The sequence below is a fragment of the Anguilla rostrata genome, chromosome 17, assembly GCF_018555375.3.
Source record: "Anguilla rostrata isolate EN2019 chromosome 17, ASM1855537v3, whole genome shotgun sequence".
Lineage (NCBI taxonomy): Eukaryota > Metazoa > Chordata > Actinopteri > Anguilliformes > Anguillidae > Anguilla > Anguilla rostrata.
In genome coordinates, this window is record NC_057949.1 from 19,262,766 (window position 1) to 19,289,739 (window position 26,974).

A 26,974-nucleotide genomic window follows, 5' to 3' on the forward strand; every position below is an offset into this window, starting at 1 on the left:
TTTCCATATTAACACTGTGCCTGGTTGCCAACAGATCATAAACAGCCAATTTCTTGATTCTAAGCCTTAACAGAGTTGGATTGTGGGTAACAGGCCCAGGCTGGCAGTCTGTGCAGTGGCCTTTTCTACATGCCAAAGATAAGCATTGACCCCACGCACAATCCTGGAAAGGGAGTGACCCTACACACGATCCTGGATAGGCAATGAACCTATAAACAATCATGGATTGGCAGTGACCCCACAGACAATCCTGAATTGCTGCTTGACACCTTTTCTGCTCAAACTGACCACTCTCAAGTGCAGTTATTGATAATTGCATAAGTGTCACCCCACCCATCCCCTGTTGGTAAAATAGCAGCAAATCATCTTGGTAATGGCAGGCAACAGCTCCTTCGACATTACATTACATTTACTTGACAGATGATTTCATCCAAAGCGACGTACAATAACTGCATACCAAAGGTCATTGGAACAACTACAAAACACAGGTTCGATAAGGTACAAAACTCATTTTGTACAGTTATTTATAGCCATGAACACATTAAGCTCAGTTCACACAGTGAACATTACTCTGACCTAACCTAAGTCAAACTAGGAGGCATTACAAGCTACAACATCAAGACAGTGATACAAGACACAATAAGTGCTGGATGGAGGTACATGTAACATGAGTGGCACAGGAGGTGCATGTGTAGCATGAGGGAAAGACGAGCCTTCAATTGTGTGGCGTCAGAAGCAAGGACATTGACGTTTCGAAGTGTCAAGACTGATCATTTCTGAGAAACAGGAAGGTCTGAGTCATGGAGCTCCTACTGTACTTTCAGAGGAGCAAGCTCTCTCTGTGCTATTGTAGATCTGTTGGCAGTATAGATGTACATAAATCCTGGGTGACAGTGTTTTCTGATTGATTTTTATGATGTGAATTTAAAAAAGACAAGTCTGCCCTGAACCAGAAATTAAACATTGAACTACATTTATTGCTTGTCCCTTTTAAGGACATTAGTCTCGCGTCTCTACAAGAAAATAAATAAATAAATAAATAAATAAATAAATAAATAAATAAATAAATAAATACATTTTAAAAAATCATCATGGCAAAGAGAAGTGAACAATTACATTTGTGACAGAAATGAACACATGGACTCCAGACAAGACAACGAAGTTGGGCTGACACATGAAAGTTGGTGGGAGATTAGCTGTGGTTGATGTGTTTAATACTCACATGAACACATCTTCTGTAAAGTAAACATGCATTTGTGAAGTCTAGTCTCAGGCAGTTTAAGCATTTTTTTTGTTTTGCATGACACTTAAACAAATCCCTCATTTTAAAGATAAGTCATGTAAATAAAATCCTATACTATCCCATTTTTAAAAATAAGGGCCAATTTGTTAAAAAAAAAAAAGATTATAGTTACGAAACAGACTACAGAGAAGCAAGCAGTCAAGCAGCTAAAATAATCCTTTCGTAGCCTACATTAATTAATTTGCAATATCATTTTCATATTATAATATTAATCATGAATTAATGTGACGTTCCCATGAGCTACCCTATACAACAGTATAAAATCATTTTTCAAAACAGTACTTCTTGCCACCTTTGCATTTTTATCAGCATATGTTCTCTAACAAAAAAAAATGAATGTTTTAAATGGACTCCTTTAGTCTAAGGAAAAATAGCTCCATCGTGACAAGATCGGGGGGAAATACCACACCATTGCTACCTCAAGTGTGAAGTATAGCGTTCATAACTGCGTAGGTCACGCGCGTGAGAGACGCTCAAAGACGAGCACTCAGTCAACCAAGCAAAGTTTACTGTAAGTGGCGCACAGACGACAGAGCGCTGCTCAGACACTCACTGCCTAGTACAGCATCGCAACAACCAGGACCGCCAGCTGAATGAATAGCAAGAGATCATTTTTATTAGATCCCGAAAGCGAAAGAAAGTCACGTCCACATACGGTATTTGCATACTTAAGGTAAGAACATTTTACTTTCCGTTTGCTGACAAAACGACAAAAAATTAAAAGATTTTTAATTTTTAATTTTTTCTTCTTTGCAGTTTTGCGGTTTGCTTAATGGAAAGTGACGCTTGTAGTTATTATTTATAGTTTGTTTTGTATTTGCGATTTATAACGTATATTTCAAAAGCAATCCCTTGTAGCGCTACCAAAATTGTTATTTTCTTTTGCGTGTGCGGCGTAAAATATTACTGAAGCATTTGGGACTTTTGTATTTTTTATTTTTTGTATACGATGGGGCATTGTATTTAAAGTTTTGGCAGTTTTATTTATGTATTTATTTTTATTTTATTTTGCGGGGTGTTGGGGGCGTTGGGTGAAGCTATTTTTCATACAGCTTTCGAGAAATGTACCAGTGCGATGACGTTTCTTAACTGGGAAATCCCCACGTGTATTCTTGGACGCCAGGTCTCCGGCTTGTTTCTCTAAACATATCAATGCTCTCTTTTTTGCGTTTATTCCCCATTTTGACTATCATGATACAATAATTCAGATTTCTTAAGGAATAAAACGATATGTAAAGAAGAACACCGTCAATCCGGCACCACTTCCACCTGCGGGATGGACGCCCCATTCCAGTGTCAAAATGAATCAGGTCAAAAGGCAGCTTACATCCAGTCATTATGTACTTGAAGTAAAACTCCCATCAGAACCGATAGGAATTCAGTGGGGGGAAGAGGCAGCTGAAACGTGAGCATTTGTGAAACTGGGCTCTTTGGCGGCTGCGGGGGTCTGATCGGTGGAAGACTAAACTGTGTACTTTCAATTTATCACCTCTGAACTGAGGCAGTCCGTCGGGGGCGTGCGATACAAAAGCATTGTTTTTTTGCAGTTTAAGTGTTCTGTGTGGGCTGCTGTTTCGCGCCCGCTGAGAACTTTGATCCATCTTCAGTGAAAGTCCATTCAGCCCTCTGTACCTTGGGGCTTTTAAAGGGATCCGTTTTGACACTTGGACTTGGTGCTGGTCCAGGCCAGTTCAGGGCCCTGTATTGGCACGACCCAAATGCACTTGTTCTTGCCTGAGCAGCCGCACAATCAACAGCATTGTCCCGCACGCCACTGAGCACAGGGAGCGGGGAGTAGCTGTGAATTTTATAGCACGTGAGGCAGAGAAACATTAAGAGAGTTTAATAATGAGACCGGGCTGCTCAGACCGTCTAGGGCCCTTGTTTTGCCTTTGTCGTCGCCTTGAGCATTCTCTGGGCCGATCTCAAATAACCCGCCGATCCATGATTCCGCTGTGAGCGCTAACCAGGCAGAACGCGAGCTCTTTTTCAAAAAAGAAGCAGTAATTTCAGTGGCAGAATTCATGGCCTACGCCTGCCTCATGAGCTGATAAAACGTGTAATCCACGTCATTACTCATTTTCTAAAAGTTTGAAGTCTCGGACAAACCCCTGCTAAATCCACTGCGGAGTAAAAAGTATAGGCTAAAATATTTTAAGCCGCTCCTCAAAAGCAGTCCTGTTGTTTTCTCTGAAATCGGAGCTTCTCGTTATGAGGCTTGTACTGCTCTCGCCTGATACCGTAGATGTTCCTGACGGCTTACGTCTTTGGTTTGGTTCGGGGTTTTTTCCCCCCAAGTTAAGCTGCCTTTTGCCATTTTCTCGAATACTTCCTGTTTGTTAGATTTACAGTAACTGAAGGGATATTCACAGTCATTCTGGGTGCATTTAAAATAGGGATGGGGCTTTGCTTTATACAAATAAGGATTTCGCAGTCTCTCTGCCGTGCTGGCAATATCCTTATTCATATGAAGAAAAGCACTGTTCCTATTCTTTCTACTTCCTCACTCCAGCATTCATTATTCTGCTGTAACTTTTAAACTTATTGTTTGATATTGAAAAAAACATTTAAACATTTTGCTTGTCAAATGGCCTTTTGGCCACCCTTAAATCATGGGGCATGTGTTCTGCACTATTTAAACTATGTTAACCCTCCTGTTATGTTGCGGGTCAAATTGGCCCTTTTTAAAGTTTGAAAATCTAGGAAAAATACTTAAAATTATTTTTTCAGTATGAAACTTCTTCTACTGGCCTTAATTAGTGTAATCAACATTTTAAATGAAAATGGTTCATTTCATGTATTTGCAAACCCCCCCTGTATGGGGATTGACCCGGGAACATTTTTGCTGTACCTAAAAAATGAACAGAACAGGAGGGTTAAGTGTTTTGTTGTGAAAATGTCTGACTCAGCTCAATTTTCCCAGTGTCCAGAATAGTTTCTCTGAATTCACGTCACTTCTCATTTACCCTTCCTGCAGCCTAAAAGTTACGACTGACCAGTGCTGCTGAAACACTCCCTCAACTTTTAAAAATGAACACATCGGGACATTTAAGGGCTTGGCCCGGAGAAGGTACTTTTGAATTGCGGACATATACCAGCTGTGGCAGCGTTCCAGTTATATTTTAGTCTTCACTGACTCAACTGCAACAGTTGTGCTAATTTTGTCAGGAATATTATAGACACGAATGTCCTTTACGAACATACAGGTGTTAACTTGCTTCGCGAGTGGAGGCGCACGACGGCATCAAGACAACAGCAGTTTTACAGCATCTACGAGCTGATGTTTAAATGCTGCATCTGCTCGTGTACTTTCCCAGGGGAGAGAGAGGAGCCCCCTGTGGCCGTGTTTTTAGCTTCTGCAAGCCTGTTTTGATGCTATCATACAGCTCAGCGTGAAGGCGGCTATCTGACCGTGGCGGCCTGTTCCACGGTCATACATTAGAGCCCTTCTCATTCGCCCCCCCCCCCCCAGTCGAAACGTGGTTTTAGACTGTCAGTTTTCTGAACTCTTGCGCCGTTGGTTTCTCGCTCGTGCAGAGAGCTGTGCCTCCTGCTGCAGCCTTTCTGCTCGGTCTGTACCGACGATGCTGTGTGTGATCTCCTCCTGGCTAGTTTCACATAAGCCTCTGATCATGACGGGGCTCCATTTGTATAACTGCAGAGAAAATAAAGTCCACCCCCCCACCCCCACCCCCCCGGCTTTAACAGTACTTAACCGCCCCCAGCCCACCTACGTATGTCTTTCGAGTTAGACGCAGGTCGACCACGGCCAGACCTCATGCTGGACTGGTGTCAGGTTGTCCACCGTAGTTTGCTAACGGGGCGGCCTGCCAAAGCTGGCATGTGGCTGAACAGAGACCGTGGGGGAGAGTACGGGGATGACTCACCCGGTCTGCTGCTCTGAGCTACCTTTACCTTTCTGCCCTGGTTCATCTCCGACAGGTAGGAAGCAGAGAGGGAAGCAAACAGAGATGGAATGCCAGGTCAGAAGTTGCCGCGGTGGGGATCGAACCCCCTGCCCGTGTGGGGGATTCACATGTACTGCAGCCCGTATGTATTTGTGCAGTTTTGGCTGTGTACTCCACCGTGGGACTTTGCATAAAATGGGCTGTAATTCCTGCCCGGATCACCTAATACGGGTTTAAATACCCTCACATTAAGGCTGACAGTCTGCACTTTAACATCAAACTCATTGTTTCACTTCAAATCCGATGTCCTGGAGTATAGAGCCAAAAGAACAAAAAAAAAGTATAACTGTCCAAATACTTTCGGTCTTCTATGTATATAGTGACACAGTATCACATTCCATAGTGACACCTGTCTGTTTATATATATATATATATATATATATATATATATATTAAACATTTTTAAACAATGAGGTATAGCTGGAGCAGGGTGTTGCAGGACTGACCTTCCCACTATCCCAACCCATCTTCAGACAGGTCATACAGACACAGATCGTGCGGAGTGATCAAGAGCTGCTAGACCTTCCCAGATCTCCCTGCCCTCCGTGCCCAGCACCCAGGAACTATGCTTCTCCCCTGGGCACTCTCCTTGTCCACCGTGTTCCTGGTCCCTGCCTGTGGAACTCCCCCATGTGCAGTACATAACGGAATCAGTGACACCAACACATTGTATGGTAAGTTAGACCTGCCAGTAACTCATACACTCTGCATATCAAGTGAAATCAGAAACTACCCAGCAGCCAAAACACAATGTGCAGTGAGGGAGATCAGTGACTCTAACACACTGTGGAGTAAGTGAGATTAGAAACCAGCAAGTTCCTTATTTAGAGTTCTTCCTGTTTATCGCTCCCTCTGTCTTTTCTTTATCTGTACCCAGCGGCCTCTGCATTAGAGTCCTTGCGTTGCCTCAATGACTACCGGTCCCACATACGCTGCAGCTGGACAGAGAGCATGCAGATGCACTCGCAGGCCCCACTGTCACTCTACCACTGGAGCAACGTTGATAGGTGTGTTTGGAGGGAGAGATGGGCAATGGGAGGATGGTTAGGGGGAGAGGCTGCAAGAAGGTTCCAGATATTTGGGTCATGGGTCATTGTGGGGCGTGTGAGTTGAGGGAGGCTCAGGAATATGAATTGGAAGGGGGGTGGGATTATGAAACAGAGATGATGGTTATCATTTGGAGGGGGGTGTCTGGGTGAGGGTGGGGGTGCATGGACAGGAAGGTGAGGGGTTATGGGCAAATATAAAAAGAGAAGTGAGAACGCGTGTTGTCAAAACTGTAAAAAAATCTTTTAAAAAATCTCTGACTCTTCGCCTCCATCAGAGAGTCCCCGTGTCTGCCGTATCGACACCCGGACCAGCTGCCGGACGGCCGCCTCACCGTGCATTGCCGGTACAACACCACCTTTTTCGTCTGGGCGGCTAGAGATGCCTTCTTTTTCAAGACACCCTGCCCCCCGGCCCTGACAAAAACGGTCTCCCCTCTTCAGCACGGTCAGTGCCCGGGAGCCCCCCTCCGCCTGTTCCCGTTCCACAGAAACAAGCTCACGAGAACGTTCCAGAATGTGCCCGGTGCCCTCCTGTCAGCCATTGCTCATTGCATTTAGGCATTTAGCAGATGGTCTTATCCAGAACAACTTGTACAGAACACACTTTAACATGCAGTTAAACGCAAAAGGGTTGGGACAGTTTGGTTGTTTTTCCTCTGCACTCATCAAATGTGGATTTAAAATCAAACAACGACTGGGGAAATATTTTCTGTCTGTATTTCTTTTATTTTTTTAAAGCTGACATTTAACGATATTACGGCAATGCAGTTCAACGGGTTAAGTCCTTCTATTTCAAGTCAACATAAATATTGGGACAAATGACCATCAGCTATGTGGCCCAATCACTCACTAGATTTAAACTGCAGTGAACAACTTTTCACTTTCTCTAAGGGCTTTACAACAAAATATTGACCTTGAAAGTCATTAAATTTGTCAAATTTTACTTTGTCCAAATACTTAAAGTATGCTGACTTGAAATAGGGGGACTTGAGTCACTGAATGGTTTAATATAAGTTAAACAAAAGAAATATATGTAGATATTCAGAATTTTGCCTCGTAGTCATTGGTTTGAAATACAACTGTGATTACTACATAGGAAAAACACAACCAATTTGCCATGAGTTAACTGTACAATCCTTTTATAGAGCTAAATATTTACTGAAACAATTCAAGTTAAGGACCTTGCTCATGGGGGCAATAGGAATTGAACCTGCAACCTTTAAGATATAAATCCAATTCCTTAACTACTATGTGATACTGCTTAATTCTTAGCCCGATGTGACTTTTATAGTAAATTTTCATTAAAAAGACATTTGGGCATATGATTAAGAACTATAAAATGCAGTTGAAGCACAGGAACAATACTACAGTGTTTAGTGTGTAGTACTCACAGCAAGTACGCACAAGCAAGCAAACACCACTCAGACCACTGCTGGCATCTAATGTCAGCTCATGGTTGTTTTGCGAATGCGCACAGCAGCAATTTTCTATAACCAGGGCCTTTCAGCGACTGATTTTTGTATTCTTTTAACGGCCAATCGGCCTCTGAGGCCTGACCGCTTCACCTCAGTGGTCGCATGGCGGACTGAAGGCCACAGGATTTGCAAGCACAGCTGCTTGCATTTAACGCCGTTTCTCTTTACTGGCTGTTGTAGTGAGACTGGGACCGCCCCGCAACCTATCGCAGCGAGCTGTGGAGGGAGGGGGCGCTGTTCTGAAGTGGCAGGACCCCCCGCACGCCACCCCCTCGCGCCAACGCTCCTCCCTCAGCTACCAAGTCGGCTACAGAAGGCGCGGCGGCCAGGACTGGACGGTAAAAGTGACAGGGCCCTAATTCAACCGCGCGACCCGTCTCTGCGAGCAGCCGCATCGCAGCCGGGTGACAAATGGCACTCCGCGAACGGAGATAATGCAGCAAATCATATCCTGCTCGTCTGTCTGCCACAACGCCAGTCAGTCGTGTCTGTGTAATTTTCTCAGATAATGATAGCGCCGATAAATCACAGCGCAGGTAGGAACAGACGGCGTATAAACAAAGACGCTGGGAATCCGCCGAACACAGTTCAGGTGAAGGGATGCTAGGATAGCCATCAGCACAAAAACCGCAGGAGGTGTTTTATTGAATGTTCGACTCATGCTGAGTATTCACAATTCGCATTTGGCTTTCTAATCGCAACTCTTCTTTCAGGAAGTGGAGGTTTCAGAGTTGGAGTTAAGGTTCGAGGCTGGGTCTCTGGCGGCAGATTGTGAATACGAGGCCAAGGTGAGGGTCAGAGAAGATAAAGGGCTCTGGAGCGAGTGGAGCCCCCTAGTGGAGTGGAAGACTGAGAATGGTAAGTGCAGAGACTATACACCAAACCACCCCTCCCCCTAAATGCACACACTTTGCTTAATAATTGGATTGATTCGATAATATTCTTGGTCAACGCTACAAAGTATTTTGTGCTGTTGCTTTTAATAAACCACCTTTTGACTTCCTCTCTTAGGTCAGGTTTTTCTAATTTTTTCATGAGTTCTCTTTATTGCTAACAGTGTCATCTTAACGCTTCAATACTACAATATTACTGCAGAGGGAGTAGGCAGATTGTGCGTTACTTTTATTTTTTATTTTGCTAAAAGATCGGTGTACTGTTCTCCCTACTTCATCTCACACCTGTGGGCTCAGTGTTACAAGTAATTATTTGTGAACTGCAGGACATAATATAGAATTGTGCATCAAACGAGCATTTTATTCAAGTCGGTAAACCAGACCTTCAATTTTCTGTCGGCAAAGTGCGTGTTTGTAAACTGCGGAGGGGAATGGGAGAGTAACTGCCTGAACAATATGCTAGCGGCCGTTTAGATGCACTTTAACAAAATGAAGTTTCCTTACTCTTCTGTAATTCTGTCGGTAGCAGAAGTCAGTATGTTGTGCTGTTGAAGGTATGCATGCAATGTGGTACAGCCAAGACCAAAGGAGTTTCAGACTTACCTGCGCCAGGGAGTTGAATGCCATCATACCAAGGGGCGCCGGTGGTTATATTGCATTGCGTTTTACAAAATAGGTAGATGGGGATGGTACTCTCTTATCAATGTGCCAGCTAGTTGCATGTGTTTACAGTGTTTTCAGTTTTAGACAGATTAAGAAAACTGCACAAAGTATTGTTTTCGCTCTAACACTGTTTAATTTGACCGTTGACTTCACGTCCTTAGGCTGAGTAATCTGTTGATTTTGACCAGGGTGGGGATTTTAAGGCAGGGGTGCACAGCTCTGGTCCTGAGGGTCCTAAAACAATGACCTTGGTTTGAGTTTTCTGACAGCTCTATAAACTATGCTGGTTCATTCCTGTGCACAAGCACAGTAAATACACTTGCAGTCTGAAGCTGCAGCTGGTGTTTATACAATGTCAGATCAAGATATGATTTAGCTAATTAAATAATTATGGCAGAAGTTGGAACAAAATCCTGAGATGGATCATCTCTTGGAGCGCATCCTGCTTTGGGGGCTAAAATGTGTATAAGGCAGCTTCAGGCCATTTAAGGCAGTGGTTCCCAACCCTATTCCAAGAGATCTGCTCCCCTGCAGGTTTTCACTCCATCCCTAACAAATCACACCTCCTTCAACAGCTGGAGATCTCGTTGAGCTGCAGGCTAATTATTAGAATCAGGTGTGCCAAATAAAGGTTGAAATGAAAATCTACAGGACGGTAGATCTCCAGGAACAGGGTTGGGAGCCATTGATTTAAGCGGAGACACAAGTATTTGCCTGTGCGCAGAGATGAAAAATCTATGTTCAGTAAAAGTCCTCCCCAGTATTTTGTTCCAGTCACCTGGATTTGCTAATTAGCACAATTCTTCTGCTAGGAGGTAGAACTAATTAGTGAAGTCAGCTGGCTGAGTTCATGGGTGGAAGAAACTTAGTAGTAATAGTAGTACTTTTACGTTCTGACTATAAGACTTTCCACTGTGGCCTATGTGTACCTATCAGTGGAAATAAAAACCTTGCCCCTTGGAATACCTGTTTATCAATCCCAGTAGAGGCTGCAGATTTAGCCAGTCTGACTTTTGCTTCAGTAATTTCTTTTTTATTTGTTTGTTTGTGAGCTAAGCTCTATCTCCTGGTGCAACACAAGCTATCCTTATTAATAAACAGCTGCATTATTTTTTTCCTTTTTCTGGTGGTCTGTTGTGTCTGACAACTACTAATCCACACTATACTTTCACGGTCTGGAATTAGCCAGTCAGTCAGCAAACAATAAATTCATTGTATTTGTATAGACATAGTTGTCCATATTTCGTACATTTATTCCCTATGTTTCTACGGGATATGTTTCATGTGTTGGGAGCCTGATTTGATTCAGTGTTCTAAATCAGCAAATTCATTTGTTTTTACACATACTCAACTTGAACTTCTCAATTTTAATGACACAGTTGTTGTAAAAATATAGTTTTTCTTTTCCCACTGTGAGTTAACAGTGCAGTAAGATGTTTATTTATTTTGTTTCATTGCTTTGCGTTTGCTAAGCCAACTTGATAGATGCAAAGTGTTATTTGCTCAAAAAATATTCATTATTCAGTTCCGTTCTATTTGTCCATAACTTCAAATTGTTCAGCAGAAATATATGATCATCGCTGTCATTGTGACAGACTTGATCATCTTATTGAGTGACATTAGTACTTGGTTCACTGGTTATCAATATGACAGCCAGATAACATTGAAGGCTTTGCAAATTCTACTGTGAGTGCAGGTATGCAAGAACAATAGAAATCATATTGAATATTGTATTGGATATTAAATATTAACTGATTAATTTCAATGATACGATGGCCTGGGTGACTCAGCAACACAGTAATCTTAAATATAGCCAAACGGGCACGCAAATGCACACACACACACACAGACATCTCTTAACTCCTCTCTTCCTCTGTCTGTCTCTCTCTCTATGGTCAGTACCTGGTCCTTCCAACCTGCAGTGTGTGTTTGACGGACAGATGGAGGTGCACTGCAGCTGGGAGGTGAAGAGAGAACTGGCTGAGGTCTTCACCTACAGGCTGTCATACCGCCTGAACCAGAGCTTACCGTGAGTCTGTGTGCTGCAGGGATGGAGTATGGAACAGCAGAGGGAGTGTAGACCAGCAGAATGTAAATCAGCAGAGGGAGTGTAGATCAGCAGAGAGAGTGTATGCCTATCTCCCTCTCTGCTCCCTCTGATATGTTCATTTATCTCTCTCTCTCTCTCTCTCTCTCTCTCTCTCTCTCTCTCTCTCTCCCCCCTGATATGTTCATGTATGTCTCTCTCTCTCTCTCTCTCTCCCCCCTGATATGTTCATGTATGTCTCTCTCTCTCTCTCTCTCTCTCTCTCTCTCTCTCGCCCTCAGTGCTCAGTGGTGCAGTATGAGCTCTCCTCCCAATGCTCAGCACTCCAGAGACCCAGTGCTGAGGTTCAGCTGTTCTTTCTCGGTGTCGGACCCAGAGCAGCAGCTTCAAGTGGAGCTCCTCCCCACATACAACACCAAGGAGATCCTGTCTCACAAACACGGTGAGTATCCTCCACCACAATCACTGTGTTGCCTCTCTCTCCCCTTCTCTCTTTCTCCTCCCCTTCTGCCTGTCAGCATGAATTCACCTTTTGAATGAAAGTGTTAAAGAAGTGACCAGTGACTTGAGGAGTTTTCACTCCAGCTCATGAAGGAAAAATGTTTTTTTGGATCCAACATCACAGGGATATCTGGGTGCTAGGATATGTGCATATCTGGGTGCACATATCCTAGCACCCAGATATGCAGTTCTTGAAATACTCTCACAGTTAGCTTTTAAATCAGGGAGCTGTGGACTATATGGTGGACAGTGCCCCACATCAATGTTCATGGATAATTTCTCATTATTGTAATTCATTAATTAAGAATACCTGACAAGTGTGTACCAGTGCTGCCACCTGCTGCCCAGATTCAGCATTACACTTTTTTGCATTGTGCATTTCATTACAGGATTTTTTAAGGTGTCTCTCTGATTGACCATCTATCTCCCCTCCCATGCAGTTCAACCTTCTCCACCAGTTCTGGTGGAGGTGACAGAGAGGGGTCAGGACTGGGTGTTGAGCTGGACCCCCCCGGAATCCTCTTATCTCCTGTCCTTCTCCTACGAGCTGCGATACTGGAGCACCAAAAAACAGGTTTGAGGCCCGGCTGTCCCCCTATCCTTCTGTCTGTCCCTGTGAATCTCTTCCATACGTCCATTCATTACAGTCTGTTAACCTTCCATGTACCTACAGTGCCCCCTTCTGGCATCTTGGTTAATCACGTCCTTTCTGAGCTTTCATTATTCCTGTTTTGACTTTATTGCACAGGAGAGGATGACGTATCTCAACTTTACAGAGAGAGCCCGCTCTTTCGTCATGCACAGGGGGTCCCTGCTCCCCTCCACACATTACGCGGCTCAGGTTCGAGCCTGGGCCATCCCCTCTTACACGGGCCCCCCTTCTGAGTGGACGCAGCAGATAGAATGGACCACTCACCCAGGTAACATCCCCCCTTCCTTTACCTACAGTTTACACACAATCAGGAGTCTAGGTGTGAGAGGTGAAGTAACATGCTGAATAGTGCTTGCTGTGTATAAGACTGTCAGTCTGGGAGCTTAATCTGTTTTCATCACAGTCAAATTTATGTGAATGATTGCTTTAAGTATTACACAAATGGTTGTGTGGGGGCTTGTGTTATTGTTACATTTTTTTAATCACTCCTGATTAAAAAATTTAGACTGGAAGTTCATTCAACTTTAGTTACGTTTATAAGAAAGTAAAGACTTTCAAGTAGTGAGAAATACCTAATATTATTGGTACTAATAATATGTATTTTTGTGTGTGTGCATTTGTCGTATGTGTGTATATCTGTATGGTATGTGTGTGCACGTGTGTGTGTGTGTATATGTGTATGGTGTGTGTGTGTGTGTGTGTGTGTGTATGGTGTGTGTGTGTGTGTGTGTATATGTGTATGGTGTGTGTGTGTGTGTTTGTGTGTGTTTGTGTATTTGTATGTGTGTATGGTGTGTCTGTGTGTGTGTCTCCACAGCTCCCTGGTCCATCTCTACGCTCATTTACATCCCCATTGCTGTGCTTGTGGGCATAATCTTCATTAGCCTGTACTTCACCCTCCCAGCCTGTCGCAGGTGAACGCCTGCCTCACTCACAGGATTCCTTCTTCCATAATGATGATTCATTAACCGTAATCTGCAGGTGTAGAGTCAGTAATGTTCTTCTTTACGGTCACGTTCATTCTGTCTCTTCCTGCTTTCTTCCTGCTCAGGAGAATAGTGCTGTGGAAGGTGTCTGTACCAACTCCCATCAAGAGTAAAGTGCTTGAAGAAATCATGAAGGTGAGACATTCATGTCCTCTTTTACATTATCTTTGCTCTCCCTCCATCTTGCTTTCCTCCCTGCTTCTCTTTTCTGGTTTCCCTCTCTCTTTTCCCACCTCTGAACTATCTGTCCATCAAAAGTGCCCACCCTATCTCTCTTTGTCTTTCTCTTACACACTTTTTCATTTTTGTCAGTTCATCCTTCGGTTTACCCAGAGGTGTTTCCAGCCCTTTCCAGCCTCTTTTCGTTCTTTTTTAAATTCCTCACCAATCAGTGCTTTTCTGGAAAATCTGATGTCTTGATGATAAATTGCAACCACATTCTGCATACGAAAGGATATGACCTGCTCTCTCTCTCTCAAAAACAAATAACAAAAAAGTCAAAGGTTGTAAAGGTGATGTATTAGATTCATTGGTAAGATACTGAATGTCTAACACTCCTGACAGAGAACCCCCAGCACCAAGCCGACGCTACAGAAAGAGATAGAGAAAACCCTCATCTGCAGTGTGCAAGTCCTGGGAAAAGTCAATGAGTCCTGGTATAGCCCCAATCACACACTCCGTTCCTTTGCATTCCTCGCATCAAAAAATTACAATTTAAATTTTTGCATTGCAGTGTTTGCTTCTGTGTGAGATACAAAAGGATTGGCCAAAATCTGATTGGCCTGTACAGTCATCTCATTTAAGGACCTGTTTCTGTCTTAGTTACTTAGAAGACTGCAGCCAGCCACAGGAGCTGGCCAATGGCAACGGCCCGGGACCGTGCTGGGAAACAGCCCCCAAAACTGCACTGCTGGGCTCCCCTGGCCCCCCTGACTCCCCTCAAGAGGCCAGTCTGAGCTTCAGCGGGCCCTACATCCTGTGTCCCGGCTGCTCCCTGCCTGAGGCCAGTGAAGCTGAGGGGCAGACCAGCCAGGGCCACTTCCTGTTTGACTCGCCCATCCTCTCCCAGCTCCCACCGCCCTCCCTCTGCCAGTCCGTGGTGGGGTACGTGGGCATCCCCGCGCCCGAGGACGACCTGTGCAAAGATTTGGCCCCAGGGTCCTCCCAGGAACTTGGCCCGGTATGGGACGGGTACGTGGCTGACCCCAACGAACTGATGGGGGACCCCCGGCCAAAGTCGTCCCCGGGGTTCCCGGACTGTGACCCTCCAGCCTACACCCCCACTACTGTCCCGTTCCCGGGCGGTCCTGCAGAGTTCAAAGGCCGGGGCGCGGCGAACCCCCCCTCGGGCGTCCCGGGGTACCCTGCGGGGAAGCAGGGGTTGGGGTTGTCAGACAGGCGATGTGACGTCACTGACTACGTCAGGCTGTCAGAGACATTGTGAAATGGAAAGCGGTCGGCGATACACACTGGATCAGGAGCAATGTGAAAGGGAGAAAGAGGATTAGGGAAGCCAGCAACTGACAATAAGAGCTGAAATAATAGTTAAATGCAGGCAGGTACAGTGCTCAGCAGCCGTAACATAAAGTCCCTCCCCCAGCTGCACAGAATAACCGCTGAGAGCTGTACAGCACTGCTCTAATGCAGCTGCATGCTGCTGTACAGCACTGCTCTAATGCAGCTGCATGGTGCTGTACAGCACTGCTCTACTGCAGCTGCATGCTGCTGTACAGCACTGCTCTAATGCAGCTGCATGCTGCTGTACAGCACTGCTCTACTGCAGCTGCATGCTGCTGTACAGCACTGCTCTAATGCAGCTGCATGCTGCTGTACAGCACTGCTCTACTGCAGCTGCATGCTGCTGTACAGCACTGCTCTAATGCAGCTGCATGCTGCTGTACAGCACTGCTCTAATGCAGCTGCATGCTGCTGTACAGCACTGCTCTAATGCAGCTGCATGGTGCTGTACAGCACTGCTCTACTGCAGCTGCATGCTGCTGTACAGCACTGCTCTACTGCAGCTGTGTGGTGCTGTACAGTACTGCTCTACTGCAGCTGTGTGGTGCTGTACATAACGCACTCAGGGGCTGCTGGCCGATCTGCACACACCGCTGCAGAGCATCTTCAGAGGTCATTAGCTGGAGCTTATCCACAGTCCGTCGCTTACGGGACGCTCTGCACAGAGGGAGCTTCGCAGGGTGTCTGAATCAGAGCAATGTAGGGAGAGAGGGAGTATGGGGAGGGAGAGAGAGAGAGGGAGAAGGAGAGACGTGGTAAGAAGGGTGATTTAGTCCGTTTTCTCAGCAGAGCCCGAGCAGCGTATGCAGTCTCTCCACAGCTGAGCTGTTTGTCATAATTACACAGCCAGGTTCTGCATTCTGTCCTCGGAAGCTACCTTTCCCATTCTTCCCCCAAAGTGAATGTTAATATCACAAAAATAGATCTGGTACTTTTTTTTATTTACATACACAGCTGTAGTGCATCTAAGTTATTGGGTCTGTCAAGCTCTGTTCTGTAGGTGAGTGTATGACGTGGACGTTTGCTGTTAGGGTCATTTATATCACCCCACATTCTGAAAATGAACTCCTCTTTTACCTTGTTCTTCTGACATCATTCTTTTGTTTCCAAATTTTCATCTTACATTGTCTTATTTTCTTACCAAGGGAATCAAAATGTATCTGTTTTTTCTATCACTGTGTTGTAAATATTTCAAAGGCTCAGCATAGGAATGCAAATATATATTTTTATTAATTATTTACAGTGGCTATTCCAGGTCAGAAAAATATGTGGGGATAGAAGGAAGAAGCAACGAAGAGCTGATAGGTCTGGTGGGGGCCAGTAGGTGGTGCTGTTTCTCAAAAATGTTTCACGAAGACTGGCTTTTGATTGGCCTTCAACTGGGTTTTTCTTCATTTTGATGCCCCAAATGTAGAGGTCTCCCACACCGCCGTCAAGCAGTGTAGCTGTGTAGCAAAGAGCAGTGCTAATGTCAAATGAGTGGGATTTCAGTTTTCTGGAACAAGTGAAATACATTCTGTTTATTCTAAGTGTGTGTGAAATTGATGCTGTTGAAAATAAACTTTTTTTACTCAATGAAGTTAGAACTGGTGTGTGGCTTTGTTATCGTGAGATGACCTCACAGCCTGAGAGGTATGCCTTGGAAATCTAAAGCACAATGATAAAAGGTGTGTGCGTGCATGCATGTGCGTGTGCGTGTGTGTGTGTGTGCGTGTGTGAGATTGAGAGAGCGAGGGAATGTGTGTATGAGTTCAGATATCACACCTACCTTGTACCTTGGCTACCTTGTTTCTTGGACTAGAGCCTTGACAGAATGTTGATTCTTCTGACAGTAGCGAAGTGTGTCTCTTTAGTGTGTGTGTGTTATGTGTGTATAGCACACTGTTCATGCAGCATGTGTGTGTGTATGTTTGTGTGTGTGTGTGTGTGTGTGTGTGTAGTACACTTTCATGGTGTGTGTATGTGTGTGTGTGTTTGTGTGTAGTAGACTTACAATCAGTGTACGTGTGTGTGTGTAGAACACTTTCATGCAGTAAGTGCGTGCTTGTGTGTACTCCACTTCCATGCAGTGTGTGTGTGCATGTGTGTCCCCTTTGCCCTGTACGCTTTAAGCCTGTGCATGTCTCTGTGTGACCCCCCCCAGGTGTAAACATCTGGCAAAAAACAGCTGTGAGCTGCGGCCCCTTCAGGATTTATTACCTTTCTTTATGACCCCCCCCCCCCCACCTTGCACAGGAATTCTGGGTCCAAGTGGTCACTGATGTGAAAACTGCCTGTCACCAATCCTGGCCGGTGGCGATCTATCCCACTCTCAGGCGAACCTGGCGGGATGGTTTCAGCCCCACTCTCAGGCTAAGCTATCAATGCAGAAGACACTGTGTGTGTGGTGTCACCATCTGGTTCAAGCGTCAGTGAGGCCGTGCGCATCTGTCTCTCAGGGCTAGCGCATTTACACTGGGACAGCCTGTCGCTCTGACCGCCCGTCCCCCTCCTGGCGTGTGTCCGCGCTGTGATCCCGGGGGGGGGGGCGCCTCAGGCAGTGTGCCGATGTGTACCTGTGCGTCAGTCCGGCCTGGCGTTCCTGGCTCCGTGTCAGTGCGTGTGCGCACACGCCCGTGTCCTGTGTCCTGGCGCTATCGCGTCCGTGTCCTGTGTCCTGTGTCCTCGCGTCCGTGTCCTGTGTCCTGTGTCCTGTGTCCTCGCGTCCTGTGTCCTGTGTCCTGTGTCCTCGCGTCCTGTGTCCTGTGTCCTGTGTCCTCGTGCGCTCGCGTGACCGGGAACGTGTCGGGACACTTTAGGCGGTGGCGGCGTGTGTCGGCGCAACGGGACAGTGCTGGAATTCCAGGAACGCCGTTCGCACTTCCCGTGTTCCCATTCCGTGGCGAGGAACTCCTTCCTGTTCGCCCTGTGCTCAAAACACTCCTTGCTGTCCTGATACGCGGATGCACACAGAAACAATGGCCAGAGGCTGAAAAATGAAGCCGTTTCACTGAGAAAATGGCCTTGACTCATGATGGTAAATCAGTGAGTGCTTTTTTTCCCCGGCGCTTGATCCACATTCCAGACCACTTCTAATACACTGCCCAACAACAGCTACATTCCACCAGCCCTGAGTCACTCATGAAGAGCCATTGTTCACTGCGAGAGAGGGAGAGGGAGAAAGAGGGGAGACAGGGGGACAGAGAGGGATAAAGGGGGAGAGAGAGGGAGAAAGAGGAGAGAGAGGGGGACAGAGAGAGACAGAGGGGAGCGGGAGAGACAGAGAGTAAGAAAGAGAGAGAGGGTAGAGAGAGAGAAAGGGGAGAGGACAGAGAGGGAAGCTCCCCTATTAATTATGGGAATACAGAAAATGTATTGGACTAGCCGAAAATTATGCAACAGCGTGCCACAAACAGAGGGGCAACCAGTGAGCATATTAGGATAGGCCTATATCTGTCTGTACCGTTTGTCTAGACTTATGTTTGTGTTCCATTGTATATGTTCTTTTCTGTGCTTTGGCAATATAAGAAATATCTTGTCATGGCCAATAATTATTTTGAATTTGAATTTGAAAGAGGGGAGAGTGGGGGTGAGAATGGGTGATAGAGAGTGGGGGAGATGGAGAGAAAGGGGAAGAGATGGAGAGATTGAGATGGAGGGGAGAGAAAGGGAGAGAGGGAAAGTGCAGGACAGAGGTAGAGAGAGGGAGAGAGGAGTAGAGAGGATGAGAGAAAGGGAGAGGGGGAGAGATCAGGAGAAAGAGGGGAATAGAGAAAGGGGGAGAGAGGGAGAGAGCAGGACAGAGGTAGAGTGAGAGACAGCAGAGGGAGAGAGGGGAGAGAGGGAAAGAGCAGAGAGGGAGAGAAAGCAGTGTGAGAGAGGGGAGAGAGGGAGCAGAGGGAGGGAGAGAGCAGGATAGAGGTATAAAAAGAGGGAGAGAGGAGTAGAGAGGGAACGAGAGGGAGAGACAGAGAGCAGAGGGAGAGAGGGAGAGAGAGGGAGAGCGAGCAGGCATTGTGCTGCCAGGTGCCGTCTCACCGTGCCAGGCTCAGCGATCATGGCGAATGAGACAGAGAAGGTGTGAGTGGAATCGGGCAGCAGCACCTCCGCACTCCAGCTGTGACTCTGCAGGCTGCGCTCTGTTCAGTTCCTCCTCCAAGGTCCGTCTGTCAGTCCGTCCGTCTGTCTGTGATTCGCTGTCCGCCTGCCGCACTAACAACGCTCCTGAATAACTACTGTCACCAAAACCTATTAAGTACACAGCAGTACACAATAACACTAATGAAGTCCAGTACGGCGGATAGCCTTGTAGGATTAAGGCAGGACTTTGTTTAGGTGCTCCCGCAGTATAATCTTTACTCCTGCTGTGTGACCACTTTGCCAGCTACAAACAGCGGAGTGACATCACAGAACCGGGGAATACTGGGACGGAGCACCATCACAGTGGTACGGTGTGCGGTGATCCTGTAAAGGCTGACCGCTGCACTGGGAGTCATGACTGTTTTAGCCGGGCAGCAGATATAAAGGACTGCCCCCGCAGGCACGAAGGCCAGAGGGGTGAGGGAAGGCCAGAGGGGTGAGGGAAGGACAGAAGGGTGAAGGAAGGACAGGGTGATAAGCGGCGGCAGTCTCCACCGGCCGCGGGAACACATACCCGCTGACTGCGCGGGACTGGCGTCCGAGCGCCAAAAACGCCAAGACGCGGACCGAGAGAGGGAGGGATGGAGGGAGAGAGGGAGGGAGGGGAAGAGAGAGGGAGAGGGAGAGATGGAGATTGATAGAAAGACCCAACTCTGCACAGAGAGCAGTGAGAAAACCGCTGTTGCATCTCCGTCATTTCTGTAGCAAGGGTTTGGCTGTGGGAATCTCGCCATCAGAGATTCTGACAATCCCAGAAACGTTCATGTTTCCTATAAAGACAGATTTAACAAAAAGAATAATTTGTCTGGCAAAAAATCTCTAAGCCTCTGATCTCTAGATAAAGCTGGGCAAGACCTATTAGAGCTTCTGAAAGCACTTCTGATTAAGTTCTTGTTTTGAGCCTTTTTGAAAGTGGACTCTGATAAGTACCGCTCACTCATAGTGACTTCAAGACCAAACTCCAAACTCCCATATATACCAACAGCAAAAACACATATGTACAGTGCCCTCCGAAAGTGAAATGGTAAAACACATATGCATGTAAGTAAAAGCTGATTGTCTGCACGTTTGTCTCACATTCATCTTTTGATCTCAAGCTCAAATGCCTTAAGTATATAGAAAAATTAACAAACTTTACTGTTCCCATATTTTTGGAGGGAACTGTGTATTCCACACATGGGCACATGCAGGCATAAACACACACATACACACACACGCAGGCATAAACACACACACACACACACACACAGGCATAAACACACAGACACACACACACACACGCAGGCATAAACACACTGCACTGAAACGCACGTGCGCACACAGACACATGCGTAGTGTAAGTTTGAAGGTTTAAAATAAAACTAACAGGAAGAGCTGCTGTGTGCTGAACGGGAGAGATAAACATCACAGCCATTGTGTGTGTGAGTGTGTGTGTGTGTTTGTCTGTGTGTGTGTGTGTGAGTGTGTGTGTGCATGTGTGTGTGAGTGTGTGTGTGTGTGTGTGTGTGTGTGAGTGTGTGTGTGTGTGCATGCGTGTGTGTGTGTGTCTGTGTCTGTGTGTGTGAGTGTGTGTGTGTGTGTGTGTCTGTGTGTGTCTGTTTGTGAGTGTGTGTGTGTGCATGGGTGTGTGAGTGTGTGTGTGTGTGTGTGTGCGTGGGTGTGCGTGTGTTTGTGTGTGTGTGTGTGTGTGAGTGTGTGTGAGCAGTAGCTCCTCTAAAGCACACATGCAGTCAGGGCACAAGCAATAAACACCCCCCCCCCCCCCTCAGCTTTGTTTGATGTCTAAGCAGGGGGGCGGATAGGCAATCTGACCACCCCTTTAAGTGGACTCCTCGGGGCCTTGCAAAATTTGGAGGGAGCGTGATGTTTAGATGTAACGTTGGGTTGTGAAGGTTGACAGTGATCTGCCCTTAAGTACACACTGTATAAATGAGTACGCACTGCATACTGTACTTTACCTCTGTACTGCCCAGGACTACAGACAGCCGAAAAGCTGCAGTGAACGATCAGCTGCGGTGGTCATTCACTGACACAGGAAGGTTTTTAAAAACCTGTGTGCTCTGCCACAGAATTTCCTACACTCTGCCTATCAGCTCAGGGCCTCGATAGGTTGGGTTCGAGGCAAATTATGTGACCTCATCTGTTCGGCTCACAGTGTATCTGGAAACGAAGCAGACGCAGATTTATAATATTGCACACAGCTCCATGTGTGGAGCCATCGCCCTCCCCCCCCCCCCACCAGGCAGTATTTGCTGATTCCCTCGTTCTGGATGGGCTGTGGGTGATCAGGCAGTATTTGCTGATTCCCTCGTTCTGGATGGGCTGTGGGTGATTGTGCATTATGTTTCGTGCGGTGGCGCTGGGCGTTTGTCGAGACCCTGTCAGGCTCCAGCCTGATCCTGCCAGACAGGCGAGAGCGGAGAGGCTTCCAGGAGTCGAGCAAACGTGGAAGATGTACCGTGGCTTTCTGTGAGAAACCACAGGACAGGGGTGGGCCAAAGTTCACCGGGCGCGTGTCCTCAACGCACCACTCGCTCCCTCTCTCTCTCGCTCTCTCCCTTCCTCTCTCTCTCTCTCTCCCTTCCTCTCTCTCTCACTCTCGCTCCCTCTCTCTCGTGCCAAGGCCCTGTCAGGGAGAGAGTCGCTGCAGTTTAGACAGCACATTATCCGCCCCGTGTAAATCTCACCCTCTCTGTTTATCTGTGGATGGATCTCACCCTAACTCCTGCCCACCGCGTCTGCCCCCGAAAAACAGGGTCCCTCGCCTCCGTGATTCTGTTTTTCTCTCACCCCTCTGTGAGATCTCCGCTGCCCACCACATCAGCCCCCCCTCTCTCTCTCCTCCTGCACTTCAGAACATTTCTCCTTCTCTCCATCTTTCTTCATGTTACGAGGTCTCTTTCTCCTTCTCTCTCCTTTCCTTGACATGTGCCTGTCTGTCTGTCTGTCCATCCTGTGAGGTTAGGATCAGCACAGCAAGCGAGAGTACGTCTGTGCTAGGCTAACAGCCAAGCCCATGACCCTGTGTTTGTGAACATGGAGCATTTGTGTACTCAGAGATGCGTGCACTGAAACCGTCACATGACCACATAAATAGCAAGCTAGTCTGCACCCAGAATTCCCCCCGGAGACGACATCAAACATTTGCAGCCACTCCAGCTCATTCTCTTTCATTTAATGAATCCTAATAAAAATCCATGCTAATTCAATTAAACAGCGCTGATAAAACCTAGGACTGTACCTCCTGAATTCGTTTTCGCCTGTTTTGAACTCGCTTTTAAGTACATAAAGACTTGACTCGTTCATTTAATAGTTCATTTTTGAACTACAAACGTTTTACTGGTCTGTAATTACATCTATAACTTCAGCAGGCTAGAATAAGGAAGAAAATGGAAGAAGTTCATACGTTAATGTGAAGACTCCTCAAAACATTTTAAACAAACGTGAACAAGTGCTAGTAACCCTGTGTTATGCCACGTCAGCAGAAGCTCTCAATTTATGTGCGTGTGTGTGTGTGCGTGTGTGCATGTGCGTGTGTGTGAGTGTGTGTGTGTGTGTGAGTGTGGGTGTGTGCGTTTGTGTGAGTGTGTGTGTGTGTGAGTGTGGGTGTGCGTGTGTGCGTGAGTGTGGGTGTGTGCGTGTGTGTGCGTGAGTGTGGGTGTGCGTGTGCGTGTGAGTGTGCGTATGTGCGCGTGTGGGTGTGCATGTGTGTGAGTGTGTGTGTGTGAGTGTGGATGGGATTGTGAGAGTTGCAATGTGTGTGTGTTGTTTCCAACTAAACTGAAAAAATGAATGAACACATTTTAAAAAGCAAATGAACACAAGCACAGCTCACGCAATGCAGCTTATCATCAACATTATTCTGTATTTATTCCTATATGAAAACAGCACTATAAGCAACCTTTATGAGAACAATGCATTAGATTGCAATGGAAATGTTAACAGCTAATTGCAGGTCAGAGAGGGAACAACAGGCACACTTTAAACATGGAAGTACGGGCTGAGAGACACTTTTACTTTGGGTTCTGGGCGGTCTGTATTCTGAAGGGTGTCCCAGTGTCACCCAACAAACTCCTAACCAGCTCTGGCACTGAACCAGAGCTTTCCCGTCCTTGGGTATAACAGGCTTAAAATGGACACATCAGCTCAATTTTAAGGGCAACTTCAGCTAATGTTACATCCAAAGAGCCATCCCATCCTGCTGTCTGGCATCTGCATTCGTTTCAGGCAACAAAAAACAAAACAAAGAAGCAACAGCAGCATCAGCAGAACGTGACCTTTCACAGTGGAGAGGACACACACACACATGCGTGCGCACACACACGCACGCACGCACTCACACACAGGTACACAACGGTACAGCATCCTGACCTCTGTGTCTACGTCCATCTGTCACTCAAATGACACTCAGCTTTGTCCTGAGAGACAAACCATATACTTGTGTTGAATGCACACTGGACTGAACCCGACCACCTGCTTTTGTAACTAGGCCTCTTAAATGTCTGTATCCAGGGAGACCAGAACATTAAGGCACCTAAGCCTTCTAGGGGTGTCATGGTACACAGAAATCTCGGTTCGGTGTGTCCCGTGGTTTTGACCCCGTGGTTTGGTGCATTTTCAAAACAGCAGAAAAATATTGAATGCAAAATATAAAACTGCTTTTCAATTAAGGAGGCTGCTTGAATGCCATGGGGAGAAAGAGCCACACACTTCACAGTCCGTGTTTCTTCCTAGCTCTAGTAAGAGGCACATTCGGGTGATGCTGTCTCTTGGCTTCTCATTTGAATGTGCCATGCCGATCAACCTGGGCCAAACTAACCACAACCAGCCCTTTGCTAATCTAATGTCATTGTTGGGAACTCAGAGTTTCAAATTTAAGTCCAGCACAAAAAAAGTTCCGCACGTGTGTTAAAGCAAGACTGTAATGGTATGGTTCGTAATTATACCAAAGTGCTCAGGACAAATACATGCACCGTAACTTACACCTCTGGAGGCTTCTTACACACCAGCGGCTATGATTTTTACACACTGCTATGTTGCCCCAGATAAGTAACAGATAAGTAACAGCATCTGACACCTGACAGTACTGCTAAGAGGCTTTTCCCTGTGGCAGTACACCTGCCTGACAGGTGAAGTCGAGCGGGATTTTGATCAGTATTCGGATGGGAGCAGCCCCCAAGAAAAACACAGTGCTGCTAGAAGGAGTGTTGGCTGGCCGGTCGCTTCAGTAAAATCTTCCTACCAGACCTTTGTCAAAAGCCCTTCCCCTGTCCAACGATAGGGACACTGTACTGTAGGAGTCACCTTCTTTTGGATGCTGTCTTAAACACAGGCATTAATATCAGAATAGTCTCCGGATGTGTTGGATAAACTCTTCATCCGTCCCACTAGTAATCCCACCCCCATCCCCCCACCCCCCACTCTTTGTTTGGCTTAATAAGCCCCGCCTCCTCCTCCACGTGGTACATGTTCTGGAAAATGGCTGCAGCGCATTGCCCAGGAGTCGCGCTCTTTAAGGCATTTAGAGCTGTTCGGAAAAGAATGAACGATGCTATAGAAAAGCAAAACATTTTCATTATCATAACCGTTATTATTGTTGTTATTATTCTTTTATTTAGTGTGCTCCATGGACTGCAGGCTTGGCAAAGCAGCAGCACATTTTAAAACCTAGCAATGCACTGAGCTCTCGGCTCCAGGACTGGTTCCAATCACCACAGATCCACCAGATCTCCAGTTCATGCCCAAGATGACTGACAACGCTACGAAACAATGCTATAGGAGAAAATAAATAACGAAGGTTACCTGCAGACAGACAGAGACGGGAGAGGTTTATGCGGTTTCAATTCTGAGGACAGCTACAAGCACAATGGCCTTTTAATCAGAGAAATAGACAAGAACAACAACTCTTCTCTAAAAGGACATTTGAAAGGATTGTCTAGATTTCACAACGCATAGTACAGGACACATTCTAGCTGTACTGAATAAATAATGTTAATAACAGATATATTTGTAATTTACAATGTCTTCCCTTTTCTTTACCCACTCCACTATAGCACCTTGCATTTTCATATTTTTAATATTTCAGTTTTTTCATATTTGTATTCATATTTTTTCATAAGATGTTTTCAATGAGAATGCAACCTGAACACAACCTTTATACATTGTGAAGCAATTCCAGTGTTTAGATTAAATTAAATTAAATATATTCAAAGATAGAATATGGTTTTACATTAATGTGCTAGTGTTTTATACGGATTTTGTCCTCCCTCTTCTGAGTTCCAGTGCTTTTGTCCAAGCAACTTCCAGGAACTCTGGGAAATAGAGTTCCAATACCTTCAGCAGATCCGTGGCAGTTACTCATCAGCTGGGAGCAATCTGCCTCAGTCTCACAGACTGTTTCAGTGAGAAGGGATCCCTGGGGACTGTAGCATGGATTGGAAAGTTTTATTTTATGATCCCAAAGATCATGACATGACCCCTTGGTGCTGGCTGGTATCTTTCCAAAATGTCTCCAAATTTCCAAAGTTTTTTTCTCCATTTCCCTTTTTAGAATGGATGTACAATGCAAGGAATGTGCGCTTCAGGCTAACTGGAACACCACACTCCAAGTCTGGCAGAGCAGGCCTCCACTAACTGCCATTATTTTTAACAGGATCAATCGGCCATTAGCGAGTAGAGGGAAGGAAACAGGGAAATGGCTGCTTGTGCTGGACTTCAAAGGGCTTCGAATCAAAGCTTCTTTGCTCTCTCCGCTGAGAGTTGACTTTCATTCCTCTGATGAAATCCTTTGAAGGAAGGAGGCGCTTTGCTCTCTCATGGGTTCTTTCCCCAGTGCCAATGTGCCATTCTCATGGCCCAGCTCCCAGAGTTCACAGGGATGCACTTTGCACTCTGCCTCCCAAGAGGCTGATGGGAGTTGTAGTTCCTGTGCAACTCGGTTGCATGGAATCAGGGTGCTGCCGCCCTGCATTTTCAGAGGAATGCTAAAAAGTCTGGCTTATCCTTTTTTGGTGGAGCTCACGCCTTCATATTAATATTATTACTGGCGCTGTCAGCCGCATGCTGCATATGACAGAACAAACCCACAAGGAAAAAAATGAAATGATTACCCATGAGGACGAACTTTGATACTGGCCTAATGCCCCCCTCTCCCCTCCCCGTGGGATACGCACCGCCCTAATGTCCGCCCCCCCGCCACCCCTCGGGATGGCAGAGAGGAAAAATGAGGCCAGGCTGTAATGTGGACGACAGAGGGGAAATGAGGGAGAGAGGCATCGGATCTATCAGAGGCTAAGCAATCTGCCGGCTGTGTTCAGCCTAAAAGCTTGCGCAGTCACACCCGAGGGTAATTCATGACTGCCATTATGAGTGATTACACCAGGCTAAGGAAGCGTCCAGGCCTCTCACCTGTGTGTGTGTGTGTGTATACGGAGTGCGTGTGTGTGTGTGTGTGTGCGCGCATCTGTGTGTTGGCTCTACATCAGCATAGCTCGCATCGCAGCCTTGCTTATCCTGTTTCGGTTCTTGCGCATTCTCCTCTTGGGTGGGGCCTTGCGGGCCGGGGTACGGGCCGTCACAGGGATGGGCGGCGGTCTTGTGGGGGGCGGCGGCCTCGTGGTGGTGGGGAGTGGCGCTGTTACTGGGAGAAAGTTTTGAAACACATAAAAACGTTGGAAAAATCAAATACTGACTTTGTCTTTGATCTCCTGATTTTTTTTTCAGTTTTTAACGATACTGTTTCTAATATCAAGGAAGACTACTAACTTCTATTACCCAAGATCATTAATAACTTGCAAGAGG

At 46.3% G+C, this 26,974-nt stretch overlaps 3 protein-coding genes across 14 annotated transcripts in view; 1 reads left to right on the forward strand and 2 right to left on the reverse strand.

Annotated features, from left to right (window-relative positions):
* pvalb6 (parvalbumin 6) overlaps positions 1–9,678 on the reverse strand; it is a 43,533-nt gene extending 33,855 nt beyond the window's left edge. For both annotated transcript variants that reach the window (XM_064315078.1, XM_064315077.1), the window contains exon 1: positions 9,292–9,678. The gene's annotated coding sequence lies outside the window, so the exon portion shown is untranslated. The remainder of the gene's footprint in view (positions 1–9,291) is intronic.
* On the forward strand, positions 1,749–16,634 carry csf2rb (colony stimulating factor 2 receptor subunit beta). Its single transcript, XM_064315072.1, has 14 exons — positions 1,749–1,976; positions 5,745–5,945; positions 6,149–6,278; positions 6,596–6,765; positions 7,976–8,133; positions 8,509–8,653; positions 11,251–11,380; positions 11,680–11,840; positions 12,340–12,473; positions 12,648–12,819; positions 13,369–13,465; positions 13,603–13,672; positions 14,102–14,193; positions 14,360–16,634. Exons 2-14 carry the CDS (start codon positions 5,837–5,839, stop codon positions 14,979–14,981), a joined length of 2,190 nt encoding a protein of 729 aa, XP_064171142.1. The 5' UTR covers positions 1,749–1,976; positions 5,745–5,836; the 3' UTR covers positions 14,982–16,634.
* A 6,385-nt stretch (positions 16,635–23,019) lies between these two features.
* pdgfbb (platelet-derived growth factor beta polypeptide b) overlaps positions 23,020–26,974 on the reverse strand; it is a 41,559-nt gene continuing 37,604 nt past the window's right edge. For all 11 annotated transcript variants that reach the window (XM_064314978.1, XM_064314975.1, XM_064314977.1 and 8 more), the window contains one exon: positions 23,020–26,813. In XM_064314978.1, coding sequence (XP_064171048.1) covers positions 26,650–26,813 — 164 coding nt within the window. In that variant the 3' untranslated portion in view covers positions 23,020–26,649. The remainder of the gene's footprint in view (positions 26,814–26,974) is intronic.